This window comes from Mauremys mutica, chromosome 9 (genome assembly GCF_020497125.1).
Source record: "Mauremys mutica isolate MM-2020 ecotype Southern chromosome 9, ASM2049712v1, whole genome shotgun sequence".
In the NCBI taxonomy this organism is placed as follows: Eukaryota; Metazoa; Chordata; order Testudines; family Geoemydidae; genus Mauremys; species Mauremys mutica.
The window spans coordinates 54,392,789-54,407,912 of NC_059080.1; the positions used below are offsets into that span (position 1 = coordinate 54,392,789).

The window sequence follows — 15,124 nt, forward strand, 5'->3', positions numbered from 1 at the left end:
GCCCCAAGACCAGCTTGTCAGTGATTACAGCTCTAATGAGCACCAAGGGAAGACAAGGACTCTCAGCTGTCTAATCAACTCTATCTTTAAACACTGGAGAGGAAGGGTCACATGGCATCAAGGACTCTTAAACAGCAGCCTCAGCACCAGGTAGGAATAGCTGTCCTCACACTCGCTGTCACCCAGATGTGGCTCACCATCCCCATACTCGGGCATACAAAGTAGAGTTCTGCTGCCTTTCAGTCATACAAGAGGGATAACAATATTTAATTACCTCCGCATCCAAGACTTAAAGTGAATTTTAAACCAAAACAGGCAAATTGGTCACCTTGATAAAGCAGGTGTGTTGTTAACCTTGGCAAAGTAGGCGTGTCTATGCAAATAAGGTCTGCTCCTGACTTCTCTTCCTCCAGTTCATTAATAGCTGGTAAGAGAGAACTCATTCAGACCACAGGCTTACATCTACTTCCAGATCAGTGAAGAAAATGTTGAATAGTGCTGAGCCTAGTACCAGTCCCATCAAAACTCCACTAGAAATATCCCCAATGAGAACTCTTTTTTGAGATCTGTCAGGAAGCCAGAGCTTAATCCATTTCACAGGTGTTTTATTGACATTGTGTAATGCTAGTTTTTAATCAGAATGTCATGCAGTATTAAGTCAAACACCCTGAAAAAGTCCAAGTATATTTCATCTGCACAATTACCTTTATCAACCAAATTTATAATCTCATTGAAAAATGAAATTGGGTTTGTCTAACTAGACTTATTTTCCATAAAACCATGTTGGCTGGCATTAATTATAGTCTTATGCTTTAATTCTTTATTAATTGACTCTTGTATCAGCTTTTCTGTTGTTTGCCCAGGCCTGATGTCAGGCTAACTGGTACCCAAGTCATCCTACATGCCCTTTTGGAATATTGGCATGACATTAGCACACTTGCAATCTTTTGGAATTTCTCCAGTATTCCAAGATTTATTAAAAATTAACCTAAATGGGCCAGAGATCTCCTAAACTAACTCTTTTAAGACTCTTGGTGTAAATTTTCTGGGCCTTATGATTTAAAAATATTTATCCCTAGTAGATGTTACTCCTTAGTTACTAAGGGATTGTGATATGAATATATTATTCTGCTTCTTTCCAAATACAGAACAGAAATATATATTGAACATTTGGCCTTTATCACAGTGTCATTATTTTACCACTCCATCTAGTAATGGACCTATACTATTGCTAGGCTTTCTTCTGTTCCTAATATACACTTTAAAAACCTTCTTATTGTCCTTAGCCTAGCCAGTTATGGAGTTTTCCTTATGTCTTCAGCTTCCCTTATCATTTTTCTACACTTCATAGATTCTAATTTATATCAGTTGCTATAGAATCATAGACTATTGAGGTTGGAAGGGACCTTAGGAGGTCATCTAGTTCAACCCCCTGCCTCAAGTCAGGACCAATCCCCAGACAGTTTTTTACCCCAGTTCCCTAAATGGCCCCCTCAAGGATTGAGCTCACAACCCTGGGTTTAAGCAGGCCAATGCTCAAATCACTGAGCTATCCCTCCCCCCTCTGTTTCTTGTACTTTTTATTTATGGATAAGGGCTGATGGAGAATGCCTATTGTGAACCCACGATTCCTTGTGCAATCTTCTTACAAGTCACTACCACAGAAACTCTCCTTTGTGCTTCCAGTGCCATGCCCCAGTGCAGGGGCTCACATGGTGGATTGCAGTCCATGTCTTCATCTCTGTGTTACTGGGGGTGCTCATCTACACACAGATCTTGGAGGGGCTGAAAAAGTGCCCTTTGGCTGCTAGAAAAAGTTTGGTTCAGGTCAATCAAAACATTCCCTGGACTGGACATGCACTCGTAGCAGCTGCCGGAGCACAGGCCAAATTGTAGGCCATCAAGGATTGGGCAGGGCGCTGGGCAGCAGTCTAGAAACGTAGCCCTTTCCAGCTATGAGCCTGAGGGTGCAACCTGCCAGCTAGTGGATTTAAACACCCTATTCCTCTACTGAAATGAGGAGGGTAGGGGTTGTGCCAGGGCTAATTAGCATAATTTGTTCTGACAGTGCGGTACTGCTCAGAACCTATTGTCTTTCCTTGTGCCCTACACAGTCAGAGCTGTGTTGCCCGCTCTGTCGCAGGCACTAACATGGGCAGAGAAGGGTATTTCGGAGCAGCACGGGCAAAGCCTGAAGGTGCCAAAGTGACACCCACTGCCAGGACTGTGCCAGTGATGCCATATGAGTCAGGGCCAGCTTCTGCATGGCTGGGCTGCTTCGGCTGAACACGGAGGGCAGCCTCTGTTACCCTGGGGCCTGCTCCTGCTCATGGCGGCTGAATGAGAAGTAAGTGTGTGCACAAGACAGAGAGAGAGAGACGTGACAGTGAGCATGTACCAAGGTTTGGGCCCCTTGTGTGTCTTCTGTGTCAGTTTGTCTCCTCTAGCAGTGTGACCTACTAGCCTCCTTTGCTGTATTGCCCTGTCTTACAATGAGGCTTCTGTGACGGGCATCAGCCCTTGTGGCCATCTTTGTGCATGGGCACACGTGCTGGCCTGTGGCCTGTGAGCTCGTCTAAAGAGTGGGACAATACCCTGGCAGAGAAGGCAATGTGTGTGGTGTGTGTGGTGGTGGGGGGGCTCCCTTCCTTTGAAAATATGTCTGGTATTCAGAGAGACAAGGTGGGTGCAGTAATGTCTTTTACTGGACCAACTTCTGCTGGTGACGGAGATCCCTGGTATTCAAGGCAGTGAGAAGAGGATGCGCTTTCATCCCCCAGATTCCCCATCCCACCAGCTTTGGGAATTCTGTCCTGGTCTCCACAGGCCTAGCCTGTGCAGTGCACACACTGCACACATCCCACATCCTTCCCCACCGCTACAGGATGCTGGCTTCTCCCTCATGACTAAGGCCACGATTCTGTCATGGAGGTCACAGATTCTGTGCCTTTCCTGGACCTCCGTTACTTCTGGGGCAGGGCTGGAGCAGCTGTCAACCCTGGGTCTGCCAGAACAGCTGACCAGCGGCAAAACTCAGGGCTGCCAGAGCAGTGGTCCCCAGCCACTGGAGCAGCGGCTGGGGTTGGGTCAGCCCCCCTGAAGCAGGAGTAGTGGTGGGGGCGGGGCTGAAGCAGCTGCAAGCCTGGTCAGAGCTCTGCTTCCCTCCCCACACAGGGTATTTTTAGTAAAAGTGAGGGACAGGTCGCAGGCTTCTGTGAATTTTTGTTTATTGCCTGGGACCTGTCCCTGACTTTTACTAAAAATACCCGTGACAGAATCTTAACCTTAATCATGACCAATCAATGTGATGGCACCAACCAACACGCTTGTGAGCTGTTATAAGGGGAGACCCAGTGAAGCAGCAGGCTGGCACTCTGTACCAGTCCCCTCAGTCGCTGTAGCATTTGGACAGGGCACTTGGTAGCTGCTGGTCCTGATGGGTTGAGGGGCACCTTCCGGGGAGCCATGTAGTGCCTGTAGCCTGCAGAGAGGGAAAAGCCCCCGGGCGATGCGCACTGGGGCATTCACTCTGAGGCAGGGCCGCCCAGAGGGGGGGCAAGTGGGGCAATTTGCCCCGGGCCCCGGGCTCCGCAAGTGCCCCCACGAGAATGGCTGAGGCTCCCTCCCCGGCCCAACCCGACCCCACCTCTGCCCCTCTCCCGGAGCCTCAGCGCATCCAGGAGCTTCGCTCGACAGCTGCAGTGGCTCCGGCGGGGCCTGAGCCCCTACTGCTCAGAGCCGCGTGGTAAGGGGGCGGGGCTGCGAGCTCCAGCGGGGCCTGAGTTCCCTCCGCTCGGCCTGGAGCACCCAGCCCCGCCCCCTTACCATGCAGCTCTGAGCGGGGCAGGGCTCAGGCCCCGCCGGAGCCACGATGCCGCTGTCAAGCGAAGCTCCAGGATGCGCTGAGACTCTGGGTGAGGGGGGAGCCGGGGCCGGGGGGGTTAGCTAAGGGGCAGGAAGTCCCAGGGACAGGGAGGGGGCAGAGGTTGGAGGGGGCAGTCAGGGCACAGGGGGGTTGGATTGTGGGCATTCCAGGGCTCTGTCAGGACTCAGCGGGGGGAGGGGAGGGTGGATAGGCGTCAGGGCAGTCAGGGGACAGGGAGCAGGGGTGGGGTCCCAGGGTGGTGGTTGGGGGTGGGGTCTCTGGGGGTCGGTGAGGGGACAAGGAGCAGGATGGGTCGGGGATTCTGAGGGGGGGTGGGCAGTCAGGGGGGCAGGAAGTGGGTGGGGCTGGATAGGGGGTAGGGCCAGGCTGTTTGGGAGGCACGGCCTTCCCTACCCTAAAGCTCATTCAGCAGTTTGAGGCTTGCAGAAGAGCCAAGCTGTTAGCTTTTCCATTAGGGCTACCATCCCTTTCACTTCTCACATGCCAAATTATAGTCTACATTTAATTTCAGTGCCATAAGGAGATTCATGTCAGGGGAGGGTAGCTTCATTTAAAATTAGCCACTGGGGGAGGGATCACATGAGAAGAGCAATATCCTACACCACCTACCTCCTTCCCCACCCTACCAAGGGAGACCCCCCGCTCCTGCATTCCCTGAGGCTTCAGAGGGGTTAATTCAGTGGTTCTCAAACTTTTATACTGGTGATCCCTTTCACATAGCAAACCTCTGAGTGCAACCCCCCCTTATAAATTAAAAACACTTTTTTATATATTTAACACTATTATAAATGCTGGAGGCAAAGCGGGGTTTGAGGTGGAGGCTGAGAGCTCGTCACCTCCAGTAATAACCTCGTGACCCCTGAGGGGTCCCGACCCCCAGTTTGAGAACCCCTGGGTTAATTTAATTTTAGCACCCTGTGTCCATTCACATGCATGTGCTATTTTGAGCATTTCAGTTTTCACAACATAGGCTCATCCCAGATTCTGGAACAAGCTCCAATGCTCAGTTTGTGGAGTATGTACATAAGCTATACTAAAGACAAACCCATAGTAACAATCTCCAGTTTGTGAGGGACCCCGTGGAGCCAGTCTCTAGGAAACAGATAAATGCATGGAGGTTAAGTCCATTAATGGCTATTAGCCAGGATGGGTAAGGAATGGTGTCCCTAGCCTCTGTTTGTCAGAAGGTGGAGATGGATGGCAGGAGAGAGATCATTTGATCATTACCTGTTAGGTTCACTCCCTCGGGGGCACTTGGCATTGGCCACTGTCGGTAGACAGGATACTGGGCTGGATGGACCTTTGGTTTGACCCAGTATGGCTGTTCTTATGTTCTAACCTAAATGAACCCAAAGTTATGGAGACAGATATGAGTCAAGGAAGCCAGCAGAGTATCAGAAACCTGAAAAAATCTCTGACTGGATGGGCTCAGGCGTTTGGTCACAAACGGAAGTGGTTCAAAAGTTTTGGATTTTTTTAAGCTGAATTTTTTATTGTTTCTTTAAACAATCAAACACAGCAAGCAGCAAATATTTGGCTACACACTTCTGAAACCCCAAACCATATTCAGGTTTTGGCAGACTAATTTCAGGTTTTCAATTAAAAAAACAAATTTTGAAGGAAAGCAGACATTGTCCATGATTTTTTTCTGCTTTTTAAAACCCCCTAGTTTTTGATCCAGAAAAAGTTTTGACGGAAAATATTTGTCCAACTCTTTTAATGAGCTTTAGTGCCTTTTAGCACTAGCTGATGCTGAGAACCAGTGATACCTTGTAAAGAAGTTTTCTCAAAACTGGGTTTGTGCCAAGATGCAGAAGGTTTATTTTTCCCAGGGCCGCCCGTGGGTGCGGAGCAAGTGGGGCAATTTGCTCCGGGCCCCGCAGGGGCCCCCACGAGAATATAGTATTGCCTTTTTTTTTATGGAAGGGGCCCCTGAAATTGCTTTGCCCCAGGCCCCCTGAATCCTCTGGGCGGCCCTGCTCTGAGGCCTAACGATACTCTAACTGGCACTGGCTCCGAAGCCCATTGGCTGCCAGGTTGCACCTGTGACCTGCCCAGCCCCCATAACACCCCGGGGTGCCGCAGAGGCTAGGCAAGGGCGAGTGCCCCCTGCCCTGGGCACGCCAGCCTGGCACGGGGTGCCGCGCTCGCGGTGGAAGCTTGGCTGCTCGACGAGGCGCTGTCTCTTTAAATCCTTCCCTTTCTCGGCCTCCCCCTCAGGACGCGTTTTTTTATGAATGAAAAACGTCCTTGCAATTATTATGCAAATTAGGCTGTGCCGATTGGCTGGCACTCCCCGGAGAATAAATTATGTATATTAGCGCTGGGAGGAGGTGGGCGCAGAAAGCGCCTCTGGAGCACTGGGACCAATCAGAACGGGAGGCGCCGCAGGGACTCGTGCCATTGGGCGGCGGAAAGGGTAAACAAGCAGTGATTGACGACTCCTGGAGGGACTGTGGGCCAATGAGGACGGGGAGGGCGGACGGGCTCGGGAGGCCGCTCGGGCTCTGGCAGCGCAAAGACTCTGGCTCCTAGCGACTCCGTGGCGGCTGCGAGGGGCTACGGGACTCGGTGAGCACGGGTCGGGGTGAGGCCGCAGCCTTCCTAGGGGAGGGGGCTGCGCGGCCGGGGAGCGCACGGGGCTCGGGCTGGCGCAAGAAGTGGTGGGCGCGCGGGTATGGGGGTGCAGGCGGGGAGGGGAGCACGGAAATAGGGGGGCAGGAGGGTGCGCCGGGGCTTGGGAGAGCGAGAGGGGTTTGGGGGTGCAGGCGGGGAGCGCGAGGGGCTTGGAGGAGTGTAAGCGGGGGGCGCGCGGGGCTTGGGGGGGCGCGGGAATGGGGTACAGGGATGGGGTGCCCGTGCAGGTGAGGGGCTTGGGGGACCAGGGGGTGGGAAGTGCAGGCGGGGGCGCGCGGGGCTTGGAGGTGTGGGGGTGCAGGCGGTTGGAGCTGGGGGTACCTAGCGTGCGAGACATGAGTTTGGGGGTGCCAGGGGTATGCATGTTTGGGGTACAGGAGGATGCGCAGGCGGGGTTAGTCTCGCCGTGCATTTGGTGGATGTGAGGTTCATTGGGTGCGGGGGGTGGGCAGGCTTTGAGGTGCATAAGATGTGGGGGGGCGGGAGCAGGTGGATGGGGCTGGAGTATAGGGGCGCGCGGCAGCCTGCTCTAGCTCGGGGCTGCCGGACGGAATGGCTAAGCTTGGCCGCGGCTGCTCGGAGTTCTACGAATGTGGGCGATTTGTGAATGAAGCATTAAGTTTCCCCTCAAACCGCGGGGGTGGGGGCTGTCTCTCCCGGGGCTGTGGGGGCGGGGGGCGCATCTGAAGGAGTTTCATGAATGGGGAAAGCTGGGAAGTGTGTGCCTTGTTTTGTGAATGGGGCCCTGCGCTGGGGATCCAGTTACACTCTACCTGCTGCTGCTCCCTCTTCCATTCATAAAGCTAAAGCCAGATTTGTGTTGTGGGGGAGGGGATGCTAATTTTATTGTTTGATTGTTAAAGCTTTCCTGGGGGCACAGGGAAAGGAACAGGCGAGGAAATGGCTTAACTACAGGCCCAGTTAAATACATGAGGTCTAGAGACCTCTAAAAATGGTGCTGTTATTGAAAAACTGGACCCAACCACTACTTGGGAAGGATTTCTGGACTCGAGGCATCTCCTTTGCATTCTTTCCTGCACTGCTGAGTGTTGGAGCAGGACTCTGACATTTTAAGAGCAGGCTTTAGTCTGTAACACACAATACTGCTTGGATATGGAAGCTGGAAAGGTCCCTCCCCTCCTAGGAGTTATGAAACTTGTGGTGTGCATTTTTCCTCTTAATGCTAAATATTTAAATACTAAATTCCTTATTTCTGTTTATGGCGAGAAGAAGTAGAAGGCTTATATGCCATTGGATGCTTTTAAAAAAAATTACTGCAATTGTAGCAGCACAACAATCCTGTACTGCATTTCACACCAAAACTACTCAATGTTTTAAAAAAGCAGTGAAGTGAAAGTTGCTCTTTGATTAATTTACAGCAGTCTGGCTTCTGGAATGGCAAGAGTTGCATCAACAGCACGGGGAGTCATGATTTTCCGCTTCATGTAGACTTCAGTGTCAACTAAACATATAGAAAATGTTTGCTTTTTGTTACTGGGTGTTTAACTTCTCAAACATATGAGGGGCTAGGAAGCCAAATGCTTTTCTTAAAACAATGATTTTCATTATTTTAAAATGGCCCCTAGAAAAGTGTTCTCTCTCTTTCTCTGGCAGTACCCAGAAAAGTTAAACTTTATTTTCTGTTGTCTTTTGGTAGATTAGCTCTTTCATATTTGTTAAGTAAACTGGGACTTACTTTCCATGGACTTGTTGCTATTTATAGCTATCTTTTAGCCATGTAGAGAGAAAATATTTGTACTCTGGGCAATATGATCTCTCCCTTGTAATCCACGCCTTTGCCCATATGCTTGCTTTTAAGCAGTTGTAATCAATCAATAGTGATGTCACAGCAGTTTCCATAGTGACTCTGTGACATCACGAACTAAAGGTTATGACCTCTCTGTTGAAGCAAGAAGTTAGGTTATAGAGGAGAAACTTGTGAATGAAGATGATCAATCATAGCAAGTTAATTGGTAAGGGGAGAAAATATCAGAGAGTAAATGGATTAGTCTTTAAACATCGTGTGTTTGGTGTGTGTTAATTGAGCCTAGCAGTTAATCTTTAAAGCTTGCAGGCAGTGTTCTTTCCATGCCATTAGAGAAGGGGAAGTCTGTTCAGGCTTAAAGGCAGATCTTGATGCTTTGCATCTTTTTTTTGTTCCTTAGTGTTCAATCTGCCATAGTAGGTACTTTGAAGAAAACCCTCTTTCTCTGGAATTGGTTTCAATGCTGAAAACATTTAAGGGGATACTAAAGATATTGGAAGCACAATGGATGGCTTTTATGATCAGCAAGTCCCATTCATGGTCCCAGGGGTAAGTCTTATTTGTCTCTGCCTCCCAAGCACTTTTTGTTCTTCATCTCCCTTACTGTAAGATTTATCTTCCTTTGTCTAGCGTTTGTTGTCTCTGGTAAGCTTGCTGTGTCCTTCATGGCAATATGTGGTCTCTCTTTCAGCAGTCTTGCACAGAGGAATGTCGAGGCCGGCCAGTGACTGACAGAAAAAGGAAGTTTTTGGACACTGACCTGGCGCATGATTCCGAAGGTAGTTAAGTTTTCCCCTCTTCATTAAGATTCAGTTTAAGTTGTCACTACTACCTCTTTTCTCCATAAAAGTTAACCCTTTTTTGTAACTGTTCTACACAATTCTTTTCTTCTGTTCCAGAACTGTTCCAGGATCTCAGCCAGCTTCAGGAGGCTTGGTTAGCTGAAGGCAAGTCTTCATCTCTGCCCCTTTTCCCTATCACATTTTCTAATGCACATGTATTTGGACTAAACTATTTTACAACCCCCCCTCCTTTTTTTTCAGCCCAAGTTCCTGATGATGAACAGTTTGTCCCAGATTTTCAGTCTGATAACTGTAAGTAACTCCATAGCTTATTGTATGTTTTTTGCTGTGAAGTGCTTTGATTCTCTGATGTGATAAATGTTATGCAAAATTCGATGCTGCTTTGAGTTGTTCCCGTATTACAACAATGTAAATATAGCTGTTTTCTGCACTAACTCATGTAACTCATTAGGGTTAAGAAGAAGGTAGCATGCAGACTTGCATTGTTTTGGTTCCTCAAGATGAGGTTAGCCTATATTTCCAAGTATTCCATCTTGACTAAATAGCTGTATAAAGATATTTTAGCATTTGTGAACTTGAATCTCTGGGATTCTTTTGAACACCTACTGATTGATTGTCCATAATACAATAGCTTTTAAAATCCATTTGATAGGCACACAGGTGCAGTGCTACTTGGATAGCCAACATCTCTCTGTGATGGCCTTGAAGCTTTTCTAGTTGTAGCCTAGTGAGGCTGTCAAGGGCAAAGCTGACTGGTGAAACTCAAGCTGTGCTGAGCAGCATCAGGGAGCATTAGTCACTGGCAAGCAGGCATGTTTAAGAGAAGATTGATGAAAATACAGTCCCTTGTGAATTGCATCAGAAAGAGAATTGTTCCTTAGTCACAGTGATGATAGAAAACACCTGAGCCAGTTAGAGTTCCTATTTTTCCCCCCCTTTATATGCAGCAAGCTGCTTGTGTCTGTATGTTCTCCCTGTGTGTATTTTAGACTGACCATACTGGCATTAGAGGCTAAATAAAAGCAGGATGTTCTTGGATTGTTAACTGCAAACATAAATACCAGCTTGGTCTTTATTAATAGGCCTTTGTACTAAGTCATACTGCTGCAGAATGTAGAGGAAATCAAATTTAGCCTGCAGTGGAACAGATTCTTTGCTGAAACTTTGTCACAGCATGCAGCAGAGTATCTTATGCTACAGTAAATGCATGTTAATTATTGCTCTTTGATTACTTCTAAGCGAATGGGATGCTTGCCATGAAACTGCTCCAGACAACCAACATTTTTTACTTTCTCTCTCTCTCTCTGCCTGGAGATAAAAGGCAGGCCTGGAGTCAGAGACACAGGTCTGTGTTGACATTCTAAGCCCAGCCCTTCCAGTTCTTGCCTGGAGCAGTATAAACTGCAGTGTGTGTGTGGGAGGGTGACTCTTTTGGCAAAGGTTCTTTCAAATGCCTCTCGGCAGTCTTATTCCTGTGTAACCTGAGGAGTTGCCAAAATGACCACTCCTGGTTGCTGGGGTTTTCGGAGTGAGCCGAGAGACATAAGCTTTTGGGTCGAAGAGGCTTGTTTGTGGCTTGGGTGGCTAAAATGTGTTGTGCCGCTGCAGAAGATAACTTAACTGAAACAAGCTGAGTAAAGAGGAGTTTGTGTTGAAATGAGGCTGTCCAGGTAACTCCAAATCGACATCTTGGTTTTATGGCGTAGCAGCACTAAAAGAATTTGAATATTTTTTTTTCTTAGGCTAAGGCAGTTCATCCTCCTGCCCTTGAAACCTAGAGCACCTGATGCAAAGGGTAGAGGAGGAAGAAGTGGTGGAAGGCTGGGGGGGGCGTACGCTATGTGCCATAATCTGTCCTGACCCAAGGAAACCCTGTGCCTGCTCAGAGCAGCTTGCTGCATTGGTGCCTAAACTTGAATTGAAGTGAGAGGTTTGGAGAAACCATGTGCTTGCCTCCCACCTCCTTAAGAAGAGTCCTGCAAGCAGCACCCTGGGCAGCGGCAGGACCTGAGCCCGTGTTGGGGTTCTGCCAGGTTTTCTATGGCCTGATGGGGAGGAGAAAATAAGGAGGGGGGCACACAACCTGCAGAGGAAGCAGTGAGTTGGGGGTGCGCTAGCACACTGCCAGCAAGGCTGGTAGCAGCCAGTGCTGGCTTGTTGGCTTCCTTCGCTCTCTCCCACACTTGCTAGATGGGAGGGAGAAAACTGAACTCTCCCCTAAGGGAGCTGGTTGAAAATGAGGAGTATCTGAACAGACTTGCACTTTCAACAAAAGGCTGGTTTGGGGCTAAAACCTTGATAGTTTTGTGTTTGTTTGTAACGCCCTCACTGGCTTGTAAAGAGGGACACAAATATTACGTAAAGGTCATGGTGAGGCCTGGAATGCACCTCTGGGCGGGATGGCAGTCTTGCACTCCAGTAACTTTCCTTTTGATAAACTGAATGGTCAAGAAGTACTAAGGGGAGCATAAAGAGCACTTGGATTTCAGTGCCTAGTGACGCCTGTGGACACACTGCTGCAAGAACACCATAGTCCATGTTTCCTATTGCACGTGCGGTCTTGGCATTGAACCCAGCTGCTGCACTATTTAAAGGGACACTGTCAACACAAATGACACATTTGTCCTTATTTGCTATTGTTGAGATTGGGTGGGGGCCTTAATTTTGAGGGATTTTGCTGTCCTTTGGGGATTTGACTGTGCTTTGTGGGTTTTGTTTCATCCTGCTGTTCTGCAATAACGTGACATAATACTCACAAACCACTGTCGGTGGCGCTGACAAGACGCACCACAAGAATGCTGGGTGTCTTTTCCAGTCTCACAAATGCCTCTCTGGAGGACAAAGTGTGCCCATAGTGACCCTTCCTGTACATAGTTCCTTGGCAAACATTCTGCCTGGCATTCTCAGGACTGGGTAAAGTCAGTCTCATCAGTCGCACCTTGCCAAAAGTTTGACAATGCAGCGAAGGCTTCAGGAGGAAAAGCCGCTACCAGTTTTTGCTGTTAATTTCACAGTAACTGAGATCGTCTCATCAAACCTGTTCCTCTGAAGATTTCCATAAGGTCATACTTAAGAGCAAACTGGAGTTTTATAATCTTCTGGGTGACAGGGTCACTTTATCATGTGTTGTATCTAGGCTTGGAAGGATTTCATTTTTTAATTGGCAAATGTTGGTACACCTCGATTTTTTTTTTTTTTTCACCAAACACTCAAGCAGACAAATCCGACAATTGATGATGATCAACATTTACCAAGCGGCAAAGTAAGAAAACTGCTACCTGAGAACCCTAGAGTTCTTTAAGGGTATTGACTTTGTATATTTTGACATGTGATGTGAACAGTTTTGTGTTTTAATGGTTATGAAACTTTAACTGTTTGAATCTGTGTCTCCTGTCATTAAATAATTAGTCCGACCTCCACCATAACTTCCCACAGCTGCAAACATTAAAAAAAAAATGCTTAAAACCCATAATTTGCATAACTTTGATAATTTAAACAATACATTGAAAAAATGTTTTAAAATGAACATTGATATTCTCTGTTGAAATAAATAAATATATAAAAAATGGATTTCTGCCAAGCCTAGTTGTATCCTATTATAATGTAGAGGAGAAATGATCCCCTGCTCTCCGCAGGATAAGGGAGCCATGGACCTAAAGTTCCTCTCAGTCTCCAGCATCAAAGGCTGAATTCCTGAACTGAGACCCTTTCCCAGTTGTAGCTGTAACATTCATCTCCCAGAAGTGGCTGGGGGTGGATGTGCACACAGCTAGGGGTTCCAGTGCATGGCTGGAACAAAGGCGAGAGAGATGGGACCCTCTGTGACCTCTGGCCACTCATACCCATTCGACAGGTGGTTAGTCTGAGGCAGGCAAATATTTTAAGGCACTATTCCTGCTGTGAGCTCTCTAATGGCAGTTCCCAGCATCGATTGTTACCTTCATTCATGCTCCACAGGGATCTGTTGCTGCAGGATCAGCGCCATGCTGTCTAACAGGCTGTTACATTTATGGTGTTCTTTTAAGCATCAGAGTTTGTTGTAAGCAAGCTTTTCCCTCGGGCCCCAGTAACACCTTAAGTCATTAAAGCAAATAAAGTCACATTGCTTTCGTTTCAGAGGAGAGATGGTTTTGTGGTTAAAACCAAGAAAGCCAGGAGGCTGGTGTTCTGTTGCATGCTGTGCAATAGCTTTGCTGTGTGACCCCCATAGGCATGTCCCTGAATGGCAGCACCCTGAGGCTTAAATAAAAGGTTGAACAGGCACAGAGTGGCGAAATGTGCGAACAAAACACACAAGCACCATGCTGCTGGATGCTCCAGAAATGCCCAAGTCTTGAACTCAGTGGTCAGCCAGTCCTATTATACGGCGGTCACTGCTTTAATATATTGGTTGCAAAAATGACAAAGAAGGTTCACTTGTTTATTGGCCTTCTCAGAGCTTGTTCCTACAGAATCTAGATCTGGGCAGATACTGGGGTCAACAGCATCCCTTCAAAGTCAGTGCATGGTTGAAAGGGGTTAGGCATGTGTTACTGCTATGAAGGAGAATAGAAGAATTTGAATCAGCAGGTGTCCTCGAACTTATTTGTGAATGGCTGTGGTCTGTTTTGTTTGTACAGGGGAAGGCCTGTTCCTTCTTTCTCACCCCCTCTGGAGAGTCAGTAAAATGGAGAAAATGAAAGCTCTAGGTTGACGTGAAACTGAGCTATGTTGAAGGCTTCCATTAGAGCTTGAAAAGTGTCATTCTCCTCCCGCTGCCCCCCCCCCACCCCTCCACTTGGACTCCTCAAAGAGACAAGATGGGATCAGCTATAGGGGTTGGGTTGGGATTCTTGCCCTGAATATTTTATAGGCTTTATTTTAAGACCAGAAGAGGTCCCTAAGATCTAGCCCCAGGGGTTCGTCACTTGAGGGTTGCATCTCATAATGGTATGGGGAGATGCGTTCTCTAACCTTCTCTATAGTTAAACCAGTCACTTGCTTTTTTCAGCTTCTAATTATAGTGGAGAGCAGTAGAATTGAGAGGTTGGAAGCCTGTTTGCGCGTGTGTGCTCCCTCACACATGGCCTTTGAGACATCACTGCTCCAGTTATGCTCTGGCACAGCAAACTTTTCCTAGGCAGCGCCCGGGGAAGCGGTGCTGGTGCCAGTAATGGATTATGATCACTTTTGTTGTTAGCTCACTGATGGGTCTCTTACTGGGGCCCCGCCCGCTGCTGTGTGCTCCCGGCGTGTAGGGGGAGAGAAGCACAGGAGGGTTTGAAATGAACTGGCCGGCAGAAACATGCCTCATTCCAAGGCTAGCCGTGGGGGGTGTCCTGGGCCCAGCTCTAGTGCAGCCTAGGAGAGGCAATCAGAACAAGCGCTCCCCTGCCATGAGCTTTAATCCCCCAAAAGTAGCTGCTAAAGATTATTTTTTCCACCTCTGGTACACGGAGGGACCTCTGCAGTTCATGCTCCTCTCCCCATTCCCTGGAACCTCGGAAATGCATCTATGCTCTGCTGGCCATGAGCATGCTCAGTCCCTTGTGAGGATCAGCAGTTCTCCAAGTTGATTGCAGCTCCCAGAAGCAAAGCAGGGCTGCTGCGGAGTGGCTGGGCAGATCTTTCCTCCCAGTGAATAGGGGAAATAGGGAGGGACGGCGGCGGGGTCCCAGAGTGGTCCACTGCCCAAGTCAGTGAGGGAAATCTCACCCAGACTTTAGCACCCAGCAGTTCTGTTTTGAACAAAGGAGCCCAAGTTTAACTTCTTGCCTCCTCCTTTGGCCGAAAGCTGTTTCCGGCCCTCGCCACAAGCTGAGTTGCACAATCGTGCTGGTTTGGAGCGAACGCTGCAAGAAGCCAAGTTCCCCAGCGCGGTGCAGGCCATTCCTGCAGTGTTTGAATTCCTTATGTAAATGTTGCGCACAGCGCAGGCTTCTCTGTGTGGACAGCTGGTCTCTGTTATGATCTTAAGTGTCGTTTCCCTTTTCTTGAATGGTTGCGCTGAGCGGGAGGGATTGTTTTTTGGTCTCTGATGAATGGAGCGTTCCA

The 15,124-nt window shown here is 48.4% G+C and overlaps 1 protein-coding gene across 4 annotated transcripts in view; it reads left to right on the plus strand.

Annotated features, from left to right (window-relative positions):
- The first annotated feature begins 30 nt into the window (after nucleotides 1-30).
- Nucleotides 31-15,124, plus strand: part of ETV5 (ETS variant transcription factor 5) — a 44,816-nt gene continuing 29,722 nt past the window's right edge. The window contains exons 1-5 of one of the 4 annotated variants that reach the window (XM_045030804.1): nucleotides 31-150; nucleotides 8,689-8,837; nucleotides 8,980-9,067; nucleotides 9,188-9,235; nucleotides 9,332-9,382. In XM_045030804.1, coding sequence (XP_044886739.1) covers nucleotides 8,793-8,837; nucleotides 8,980-9,067; nucleotides 9,188-9,235; nucleotides 9,332-9,382 — 232 coding nt within the window. In that variant the 5' untranslated portion in view covers nucleotides 31-150; nucleotides 8,689-8,792. Of the gene's footprint in view, nucleotides 151-6,312; nucleotides 6,458-8,403; nucleotides 8,497-8,688; nucleotides 8,838-8,979; nucleotides 9,068-9,187; nucleotides 9,236-9,331; nucleotides 9,383-15,124 lie in introns of those variants that run through there. The other 3 variants (XM_045030802.1, XM_045030806.1, XM_045030805.1) reach the window with 3 other exon arrangements.